Source organism: Chelon labrosus (assembly GCF_963514085.1).
Source record: "Chelon labrosus genome assembly, chromosome: 15".
Classification (NCBI taxonomy): Eukaryota; Metazoa; Chordata; class Actinopteri; order Mugiliformes; family Mugilidae; genus Chelon; species Chelon labrosus.
Genome location: NC_140348.1, coordinates 13,067,400 through 13,079,496, shown reverse-complemented (window position 1 = coordinate 13,079,496; position 12,097 = coordinate 13,067,400). Strand labels below are relative to the sequence as shown.

At 41.3% G+C, this 12,097-nt stretch overlaps 1 protein-coding gene across 1 annotated transcript; it reads left to right on the top strand.

Moving 5' to 3' along the window:
- Positions 1–451: 451 nt before the first annotated feature.
- Positions 452–11,525, top strand: LOC311500104 (bifunctional 3'-phosphoadenosine 5'-phosphosulfate synthase 2-like). Its single transcript, XM_084561290.1, has 12 exons — positions 452–986; positions 3,341–3,455; positions 3,558–3,793; positions 3,898–4,036; positions 4,259–4,377; positions 6,290–6,403; positions 6,934–7,045; positions 7,624–7,829; positions 8,042–8,177; positions 9,762–10,030; positions 10,136–10,365; positions 10,626–11,525. Exons 1-12 carry the CDS (start codon positions 960–962, stop codon positions 10,765–10,767), a joined length of 1,845 nt encoding a protein of 614 aa, XP_084417416.1. The 5' UTR covers positions 452–959; the 3' UTR covers positions 10,768–11,525.
- Positions 11,526–12,097: the final 572 nt, after the last annotated feature.

Below are 12,097 nucleotides of genomic sequence, written 5' to 3'. Positions count from 1 at the left end.
ACGCAAACTAAATAACACTTGACATAAACCAACACTGCAGGTGTTTTTTAATCTGTCAATAAAATGCAGGCGACGGCGAGCAATCGCATTTGAGACCTAATTTCCAAATATATAGTATGATATATGATAGCTATAACTAAATTATTAAATTATTACATTAAACTGTATACTGTTTAATTATTAGGCGAACGGTTTGAATTTTAACCGTTGTCTGTATAAAAAGCACCATGGCAACGACGGGCTGCTTTAGTGGAACATCCAGTACTTTATTTCGCACGTTTATTAACCGTCATTGAGTTTGACAGTTGCTTCATTTTGTACGGAAGACGGGTTAACTTTAATCTATTGCCACCTTTTACAGCCAAACACCAACGTGTATGCGACTTTCTTCTATACCGTTTAGTTAGGGCATACTACAATTAACCGACTAGCTTGACGTTCGCTAGCTTTAAACGTTTACTCGTTAGCTTGAACTTTTATCGCGTCTGTGATTTTATTGCAGCCGTGCGGGAAGTGATTTAAAGGGAAAGATATGAGCAGCAGACGCGACTTCTACTCGACACTTGAATTTGTAATGAACGCGTTTCCAGCTTGGCGACACTGCAAGAAGAAGACCACATTCAAGGTCCGGAACAGCTCCGCCGGTTTCGGTGCCGGCCCTCTTCTTGTCGTTACGCTTGAGGGTAGTATACGGCAAATTATGTAGATTACTGGACGTCGAAGGAGGAGGGATGAAATGTCCGGGGGCCGGGCTAGCGGAATGCTACGTGTCTTGAGAGTTCCCTTTAAACCCCCATTCGCCTTCTAGGTTTGCCGAAGCCTAAAGTTTGGTGGCTACGACTTCGAAGCAACGAGCGGCAGTCGGCTCCACCATCCATCCATCCACCCAGGCCCCTGCGAGCGAAGCGGTCCGAGCCCGGTGTTCTGCAGCCCCACAGCGGTCTCACGGCTACAGCGAAATGTCCGGCGTGAAAAAACTTCGTACGGTGAGTAGAGGCGGTAATAATAACAAGGGAGGGGGAAACAAAAGGAGCTCAAGCTGTCATCAGATTAACTTCAAAAACTTTGTCAGTGCAGCTTAGTGAGTTTGTGTAAGAGACGCCTGTTCTCGATATGAAAACCTCATTTTGAAGTGTGTGGCAAGAGACTTTCTCTTAAGTACACAGGCATAACACTTAAACGCCAAGTGTGCTCTTTGTACACTTACTTTTGAGGTCACAAAAAAAAAAAAAAAAAAAGGCATTAAGGTGGGGAATCTTTTAGTAATGTCTATTTTTGCCTATTAAGTGATCCTGGACTGTTGCTTTAAAGTTAATTTTCTGCAACGCCATGTTCACTCCTACTGTACTGCCAGGTGTGATGGTCATATACTTGCCTTGACTCTGAATAGGCCGGTTGTTGTAGTAACGTATCCACCTCAGTTCGCCCCATTCATAACACAGGGCGTCTTGTTAGGGGAAGAAATAAGTCACTGTGAAAGGACAGGCTGATGCCGCACAGGAATGCTGCTGACTTTGGAAAGAAAACTAAATATATATATATATATATATGTATGAGTCTTTTTAAGAATGAGAAATGTGGAAATAACAGGAACTGTGAGCTCATGCTGCCTCCATTAAGCTGTATTTTGTCAATATGACTCCACCACAAGAACTCATGCAGAGAGCTTATTCGCCAACTGTTTTGATTACCGAGTCATTTCGGGGTAAAATTGTGTAATGTGTGACTGCTTTTTTTATTTTTTTTGAGTGTTGGGTTATTGGTTAGAATAACAAACTACACGTATGAACTGGTTCGTTTGTCCTTGAAAGAAAAAGACAGCCCTCTTCCATTATTGGTGGGACACGTCTTATATTGAGTAATTTCAGGTAGTGGAGCAGGTTCACTAACCACAGGGTTACGGGTTTAGTTTCCCCAATGGCAGAGGTTCATCTTGAATGCTAGCTTTGCTGCCGTGAAAGCATTTGATTACCATAAACCATTGATTTCCTGAGAAAACCAAGAGAAAGAGTGACATAATGTGAAGAGTTTAAAGTACATTTTTTGACAGGAAAGCATTCCACTTTGCTTCTCGACAAGACATTTAAAGGAAAGCGCAAAAGAAATTGAACAAAGGGCAAGCAAATGATTCAAACTGAATACAGTAAGTCAAGTTACTGATTCTGAGACAAAATATTTTTTTTTAAGTATGACTGCACAATGATGAATGGTTTTGAGGAGGAGGAAGGGAGGATGAGAAGCCGCGCGATGGAAGTAGACGTGTCACGTCTGAGAGAATAATGCTGAATAATGCTGTTTGCCTAATCTCCACGAAAAGAAGATCCGCATTTGAATATTGAATCTGTCGCATTTGTTACGTGTGTACTCAAAAGGAGCTGAACGCCTCTGTCATACACCCCCGGGCAAGCGAAATAAACACACCCCGTTTGTCAAGCAAACACCTTGAAGAAAAACTGTTAACGGAATGTGAACTGGCTGCTTGTTAAACACTCGTCTTGTAGATGTCGTCGCTCGGCTCGTGCTCCCTCCTCGCACCTGACGTGGCTAGTTGGATGGCAAGCGCTCACCGTGACATGGAGCATTTAGTCATAACTTAATGCCGCGGCCTTCCCACACTCTTGATTGAAACACATGTTAACGTGCGCCTCGACAGAATATTACATTTTGAGGATCAAGGCTGTCTTTGTATGTCAAAAGCGTTTATGGCCACGGTTTGTCAGGGCATAACGCAGATCTAATATGTTAAACTGGGTGGACAGGTTATAGGCATAAGGATGCAGGGAAGAAAGGATAGAGGGTGTAGAGGGCGAATGTGTGGGCATGAGCAGTGCCACATCATCGCTGGGCTGCTGGCAGCACACTGGACACATTGTCCAGTCAGTCCTCTCCCTCCCTCCATCCCTTCGATGCCGTCCTTCTTTACCCCTCCCCTCCAGAAGTTAATACAGCCCTATTTATCCACAGCCTGCCAGACAGAGTGACTTTAGCGTAACCGTTTCTTGCTGTGCTGAACTCAGTTTAGAGCATTATGTAAAGTACCGTGACGTGTCAGTTTGCACAACACAGCCACCAAATACTGTGCCTTATTAAGTCAAAAGTCAAACAGGATCCAGTTCCAAGCTACATCCTTGTGCATACAATAAATTTGTCTATATGTGTTAAGAGACTTGAAAGAGACCAGTCTGAACCGACACGGTAGACATGGGATGTCTGTGTCTGCTAACAGTTAACACGATCTGAGGTGTACTATAGTAAGACAACATTTTGTCCTGCTTGTGTATCAAACTATCGAGGTCGTGAGTAAGATTGCCTTGTCTGAGCCTCTGTTCTTCTGTTTCAGGATCTCAACAGGTCGACCAATGTGGTATATCAGGCCCACCATGTTAGCCGAAACAAGAGGGGGCAGGTCCTGGGCACTCGGGGGGGTTTCAGGGGCTGTACCATCTGGCTCACTGGTAAATCTCTATAGTCTGACATAATTCTCTGGTGACCATAAACTGGACAACGTTTAATCTAATAAGGCTGTTCACTATTCCCACTGTGCTTTCTCTTACTAGGGTTGTCTGGAGCTGGAAAGACTACCATCAGTTTTGCCTTAGAGGAGTTTCTTGTGTCCCACGCTATCCCTTGCTACTCTTTGGATGGAGACAACATTCGCCATGGCCTGAACAAGAACCTAGGCTTCTCTGCCAAAGACCGCGAGGAGAACATCCGGCGTATTGCTGAGGTGGCCAGGCTGTTTGCTGATGCTGGCCTTGTTTGCGTCACCAGTTTTATCTCCCCTTTTGCCAAGGTTAGTAAACTCTAGTCTAACATATAATGATGCAAGATATCTCGAGGATTTAAATGGTTTGATGAAAAACGTTGTTAAATATTATTTACTGTTTTCTTCCGCAGGATCGTGATGAGGCGAGGAAGATCCACGCGAGTGCTGGTCTACCATTTTTTGAAGTGTTCATCCATGCGTCTCTTGAAGTGTGCGAGAGCAGGGATGTAAAAGGACTTTACAAAAAGGCTCGCGCTGGAGAAATCAAAGGTCTGTGTGACAGTGGTCATTAAACTTTATCCCAGAGTGTTTCATGTTACCACTCTTGAATTACACAAGTTTCAGGTCCTTTTTACAACTATGGGTTAGTTCACTTTTGTTCACATATTGTAATCGTACAGTGTCTTAATATGGAATATCAATTAACGACAGTAAATTAATTAATTCATTCGCTAATGACGTTTCTTTTAATGGTTTTGCATTTGTCACCAGGATTCACTGGTATCGATTCAGACTACGAGCGTCCTGAAGCACCAGAGCTTGTTCTGAAAACTGGAGAGCTCTCAGTGGACGAATGTCTCAACCAAGTGTTGGAGCTCCTCAAGGAGCAGGTAGGTCTTACGAACACAAATCTTTTGTAAAAAAGGTAACTTTACTTTATATTAATTATTTGAATCATTATTTTCTATGCTTTGTTCACTTGATCTTGCTTTTTCCTTTTATTGCTTTTGCTTTCTGCAGCCAATGCACTTTAAATTGCTTTTTTTTTTTTTTTTTCTCAAATTAATATGCTTGAAACTCTTTTCACTAACAATCTGGAAAGACCTTATGTAATTCTTCCTCTTCAGTTCAGCCTGCATCCTCTTTCTCGGGAAATCACAACAGATCATAATCAGGTACTCTGAAATTTCTCCACTTGAGGCAAATGTACATGCAATAATGAAACCTGGGGGGCCTAATGTACGGATTAAAATATGCTGTTATGTCCAACCAACAGCCCAACACCAACGAAAGTAGCAAAAATTCACTTTTAAGAAGTTGGAAACAAAAATATTTCACAATGATTTGGGCAATGGCCAATGTGTCGGGGCTTCCAGCAGATATCTCAGAACTGCCTGTTCTGTTTGCTGGTCACTGATAACAGTCTGATTAATAACTTGAGAAGAAAGACTGGAGTTGGAGAGACCAGACAGTCACATTCAGTTATCAGTTTAAAAGGTCACAACGACTTCATTCCACCTACTTTGCTCTTCACACAGGACGTTTACTTGTAAGTTCTCATCTGTGTTGTGACCAAGGTCCTATGTTAGCGATGTAAACATCAAATGCTAATACTCATTAATCTGTCTTTTCACAGAGTAATAAGTCCCCATGTAAACAAGCAGCTTATGCCACAAAGGAAGTTCAGTATAGTCAAGGAAGAGCCATTAACATGAAGATGTTCACAATTTCAAAAATAAACGATTGTCACTTCTAAAAGTAGTAGACAAGGAGCATCATATTGTATATCACAGTCTTGCTCTTCTTTCCTAATAATATTAATCTTTCGGCGAGCAAAGTGTGTTACAATAAAATTTAATTTTTTTGCACTAAGTGTAACCCTCAACATTAAACATTATTAGACCCACAACATGCAATACAAATATGTACACTGCTTCAGCTGCCCAAGGGCCCATCTTTGCTGAAGAATGTGTTGCTGATAATGTAAATGGATAAAACACGTCAGCTTTTTACAGCCCTGTAGCCCTGCAATTAAAAATGACGTGTCAACACGGTTGCTCCTGGAATATAAGATGCAGTATTACACATTTCACTTGGGATTCACTGTCCTGTAGGATTACACAGACAAAAAACAGTTCGGAATTATGATTGCAGCCAAAAGCCAAAATAATCACGTGAAAACACACGATAAAATATCAGTTGGCAATTAAATAAAATACAGTGTGTTAAAATTGTTGACACGCAACCAATGTTTTGACTTGGAATAGATAGAATTACAAATATGCAAATCACATACGACATACATACAACGTTTGCATTGTGTTAACACTGCTTTATAAAGACCAGACGCCAGCTCAATCCGATTGCCTCGCACGAAGTTCCATGAAGTTGGATAACACGCATGACAAACATTTTGTCATGTCCCTCAGGCAACGTGAGCTGATTTGCTTAATTACCTGGGCAATTGTTGTGCGCGTTTCACTGTGAGAGAAACAACGCGATGGCGCAGTCATGATCACTGAGGATGTTTTTATGCTTTGAGCACAATGGTACAATGCAAAGAAATATGCAATTACGCATCAAAACCTGCAGAACAGGTTATATTAATTTCTGCTTCAAAGTGAACTAACAAGGGAAAGCTGCAAAACTGGAAGTTAGCTCTCCAAACCACGTTTTTGGTATACCTGCTGTACTGACGCTGTCTTTAAGGACGAAATTAAATGAGATGAATGACAGATGAAACCTACACTAGCAGGCCTTGTCCGATTAGAAAAGGATTAATCTCTTTCTGGGTGCATGTAGAATATCGTACCGAGTGGGATCATGGAGGAGGTGAATGAACTCTTTGTTCAGGAGAACAAGCTGAATCTTGCTGTGGCCGATGCAAGCACTTTGCCCACCATCACCATCAACAAGGTAAACCGCTGGACCAGTACTTTTTGTCACACAACATATAAACACGGGTTAATATCAGACATGGCGGAGAGCTGCTTGTGACGGCGTTCCCTAATGCTTGAAGCTTGTGTGCGTATATACTTATTACCCTGTAAATTGTGTTGAATGAAAAGTATAAATATCCACTAACAGTGTAAAAATGTGATCACCTTCATTTCATAAGTATTATTCCTCCAAGTCTGTGAGCCCAACATGTTTTCTCATAATGGCTTGTGGTGGCAGTGAGGAGGTTAATATACTGTACTGATCTCAAATACGGCAGCAGCATTGTCTTTTCCACATGCAGCACAAAGAAGCTTTTATATGAAAACAATGAATTTGTTTCAGTAAAGGAGGCTAAAGCCAATATGCGAGTTTAAAATAAAGCAGGTGATTAGCTGTGTCTGCCATCAGCATTCTTACACACACACACCAAAGTGTGCCGTTATACCCCTGGCTTTCCTGAAGTAGAGACAAAACTTAGTCTGTATTGTATTGTATTTTCCACACAGCTGGATCTACAGTGGGTGCAGGTTTTGGCTGAGGGCTGGGCTAGTCCTCTGAAGGGCTTCATGAGAGAAAGAGAGTTCCTCCAGGTGTTGCACTTTGGCAGCCTGCTAGATGGTAAGAGACGACCATGTTATATAAGAATATATGACACAGGTTACGTTGTTGCGCTGTAAACATAACAACACCACCATACAACCAACTGCCACAAAGTGCTGTAACTGCAGCCGTGGCCCATATCTAGATATTACCTGAATAAACTACCAGTTAACAGGTGCAGGGCTGTGGTTAAGGTGAGCAGGGGCTGAATGACCAGGCCTACTTCTGGGTTTGCAATTTTGTTTGCCTCAGTGTTTGCTTCTCTGTGCCTCGGCCAGGAAACTAAATCTGTGGGTGGTGTGTAATGAGGAGCCACAAAGATTCAAAGATTTTTATTATCAATTCTCTATATTTTCAGATCATACAGAAGTATCAGAAAAGCGTTTCTCTCTCAACTTAAAATAAGCAGTGTAGGTGTCAATAGTGGACAGGGTTCAGCTTATTGAAGTGCATGGACAGTAGAGACGGCGAGTGTTTGAGCCTTTAAAACAGCTGAGGCAAAGTCCTTGTGTAAATGGGTGTGTTACAGTTCAGGGGCAGGGGGCATTGTGTAAAAAGATTCCTGCTCAAGATCACTGCAACCTCTTCTGTCTCAGATGGGACCATCAACTTGTCTGTCCCCATCGTCCTGCCTGTCAGCGCTGAAAACAAGCAGGAGATGGACGGCTGTGCTGCTATAGCTCTGGAGTACCAGGGTACACGTGTGGCTATACTCAGGAACCCTGAGTTTTACGAACACCGCAAGGAGGAACGTTGTGCCAGACAGTGGGGCACCAATTGTCCAGAGCACCCTTACATTAAGGTAAACTCACATTCATCAAATGTCTTTAATGCACATTTAATTTTAGTGTTCAACGCATGACTTCAGTGTTTATTCAAACTGTCAGTGTTTTTGTTTCATCCCAAGAATAATATTATGTTCATTTATTATTTAATTTCAGTTATATCTGATTCATTTTGTTCAGAGTACAAACAGCAGTATTGTCATGTCATGTCATGTTTCATCTTGAGCAGATGGTGATGGAGGGAGGTGATTGGCTGGTGGGCGGTGACCTGGAGGTTCTGGAGCGAATCACATGGAACGATGGACTCGATCAGTACCGCCTCACTCCGAAGGAGCTCAAGCAGAAGTTTAAAGATATGAAAGCAGGTTAGAAAATTTAAAATATTTAGCTGTACTAATAACCCAGGGAATGAGTAGCTGCTGGTGTGACACTTAATTTACAGTTCCATAATGGAGTATGAAATTGGAGCTGGAGCAAAAATAAGCAAAGTGTTGTAGCTATGCACCCTTTTTCTTTCAGAAGAACTTGACAAAGGACCAGATGAAAAAGTAAAATGGTAACTTTAAAGCTGCATGGGATTCCTTGTCATGTGTCCTGTGATCGATACATGCTGTATAAGTAACGAAAAGTAACGACTTATCAAATGTTACCACCTGTTTTGACTTTCTTGCACTCACTTTGACACAAATGTTGCACTCAGGAATGCTTCATTCATTCATCTACACCACAATAGAGCCGAAGTCCCGCCCCTCTACTTCCGGGTCATGGGACCTATCTTTCGAAAAAATATGAACAGCAGTCTATGGAGAGATCATAATTATTTTTTGGTCCCGTTCGAATTGTGGCATGAATTTCACATATGATGTGTGTGAATTTAAAAGATAATTTTTCACGTCAAGAGATAAATTATTTGACGTAAATAAGCTGAACAACATTAGGTTTTGTATGAGATCGCTTAGTGAACTACATCTCTCGTCTCGAACAATGTACGTAACTAGAGAACTATGGCTGTCTCCTTGTTGAGCTTTACCGTCTTCTTCCAGGACGAAGGCAGAAGCATCAAACGAGGTGAAAATCATTATAAATCGGTTCATGTCGAGAGCTGTAGTTACACGAAGGGAGTTTTGGTCGGTTCTGTACGCGCCAGCATGCGGGACTTGTAGTTCGTTTAATTACGTATTTTCCATAGCGTTTTACTGAACTATCTTGCGACAAACTGTGACATTTTTGACATGTAAAATCATTTTTTATTCTGAAAAACAACACATGTATAATCCAAGGCACAAATCGATCGGGACCAGAAAATAATTTATCTTTCGCCATAGACTGCCGTTCATATTTTTTCGAAAGATAGGTCCCATGGCCCGGAAGTAGAGGGGGCGGGACTTCGGCTCTCTATACATTGTGTGTTTTTTTTTTGCTTTCCAAAGTGGAGTTTTATTTCCAGTGCAAGCATGTGATTGTTTGTAATAATTGGACAGTAATCTTTTGTTTCATATTTTGTTACTGTTAAGTGCCCCCTAATGAAAATAAAACCTAAACCAAGTCCATATGGTAATTTTCCAATTTGCACAAACTGTCAGACGCCAATCTCTCTGTTGCCACTGAAGAGCTAAACTTTTTGAAAAATATGTCTAAAATGATTTTGATTAGGTCAGGTTATTGCGACAGACACAGTAGGACCAAATCACTGCTCATTTTTGCGTTTTCAGAGGATTTGTTGACAATAAGAAAAACATATCAGTATCAGCAGATCTATCCTTTGACACAAACCAACACTCAGTTTTGATGCCAAATTTATCATCCGGGTTAAAGGCATGGAGAGCATGTTTGCTGTGGCAGCTTTTACAATGCACAAGCTTTTACAATCCTCTGCTACTGTGATATTATTACTCATATAGTTTTTATGTGAACTTTTTTTTTATACTCCTCCATGTTTTCCTCCTTAGATGCGGTGTTTGCATTCCAGCTGCGTAACCCGGTACATAATGGTCACGCCCTGCTTATGCAGGACACCAAGCGCCGCCTGCTGGAGCGAGGATACAAAAATCCAGTCCTCTTACTTCACCCACTCGGTGGCTGGACCAAAGATGACGACGTGCCTCTGGAGTGGAGGATGAAGCAACATGCTGCTGTCCTGGAGGAGGGCATCCTGGACCCAGCCAGCACCATTGTTGCCATCTTTCCTTCACCCATGATGTATGCTGGACCCACAGAGGTGAGGAGCAGTTGTGGCTTACGGTTCAGTCAGACTTAACGATCAGTCTAGTTCTTCGTCATTCATATGTGTAGGTGATTCAGCATCAACCTGAATGTCTTCTAGGTTCAGTGGCACTGCAGAGCCAGAATGATCGCCGGAGCAAACTTTTACATTGTCGGCCGGGACCCTGCAGGCATGCCTCACCCGCAGACTAAGAAGGATCTGTATGAGCCCACCCATGGCAGCAAGGTCCTCACCATGGCCCCTGGCCTCACCTCTGTAGAGATCATCCCCTTCAGGGTGGCTGCCTACAACAAGGCTAAGAAGGCAATGGACTTTTATGACAAAGAGCGGTGAGTGAAGAAGGTTTTTCTTGCAAACTACAGTCAACATTTAGGTAATATAAGATAAATTATATCAAACAGCTCCACCTAAATGCTTCTACTGTAGTTTAGCTGTAATTTTATTTCAGAATATGTTGCATGACGTCTTACTGGACACAAATCTTTAAGCCCGACTATAAATATGTGAACCAACTCCTCAAATTCTAATTATTTCATCGTTATATAATGTGTGAATATTCCTGTCATTCACAATTCTTTCATTTCCTTAGTCATGCTGAGTTTGAGTTCATCTCTGGAACCAAGATGAGGAACTTGGCTCGGAGCGGAGACAACCCTCCAGATGGTTTCATGGCCCCCAAGGCCTGGAAGGTGCTGGTGGAGTACTACACCTCTCTTCAGAAGAACAAGTAATCAACGCTTAGCTCACCGGTCAAAAGCACACTATAAAAGAGGGTACAGTTGGTTCTAATAAGGGGGGAAAACATACAGGTTATTTTAGGTAAGAAGACTTGTTAAAAATAATGTTTCTGATAGGAGTGGGTGTTTTGTCCTTACCAAATTAAAAGCATTACATTTTCACATTCCTATAAATCTATGTGATTTATGAATATGTTATGTGTTTATATGCATATTAACTTAATGTATTTTAATAAATTAAAGATAACTTGAGATTATTTTCTATTTCTACATTATGAGTTTAGGAGCACATTCCAAGACGGGGAAATTATTCTTGATATGTATGTGTGACATCTGAAGGACACCGGGCAATAAAGCTTATAGGTTTCACCTTTTAAAGATTTACAACACGGTAATTAAATCATTGTCTGACAATTTATTTGAATGTCCTTGAATGAACATTACACTGTTGTCGTATAACCACATGGAGTTCCTATGTGTTTAGATGTGTGGATGTTGATTAATTCATCATGTTAATGTTTTCACGTTATTGTGAAACACTACAAAGATTTTTATAAAATGTGAAAGTGCCTTTCTCTCAAATGCCAACATTATAAAACTGAACTTCCTGTTTCTTATCAGCATTCTTGTCACCTACAATGTCTCTTGAGATATGTGTGATGTTATAAAGTGGGCATGTGTATTCATGAAATGAAGACCTGCAGTTTTGGGGAAACAGAGTATGTACAATACAGTAATAAAGAAAAATATTTACTATTATGAATCACTGGAGACTGTGTGATACTAAGATATTGCGTGTAATGGATTTAAATGCTCTCTGTGAGATCTTTGCACCACTTTTTTTAGTTTCTGTGCTGCATGTTATACACTATATCTCCTTTTATATTTTGTTTGCTCAGGGTGAGTATTCCATAAAAGGTTAAAGGTTGGCTAGATGCCGTGGCGTGATGGGCGAAGCAAGAAGTACGATGCTGCCATCTGCTGGCAGATACTGGTGCAGGACAGAAAAAAAAAATAGTTACTACCTGTCTGTTTACATAAAATGGCACAGTCACTTTGGGATTTCTCAGAGGAGGTAAACACAATAACTGCACTCATCGTGATAACTTTTACTGACTGAAACACAGCCAGAGATGGCCGTGTACAGCTGCTTGTTGGAGCGGTTAAGCTTTCTGTTAAATGGAGAATGAATCTGGACTGGCAGCAGACACAGCCAACTGTGGTAATGAGCTTTAAAAATTCTTATTGCACATTTGCAGTGGAAAATACTGGGTTGGCTTTGAATTAGCTTTGCCAGCTAGATCTTTTATTACAGATTACAGAG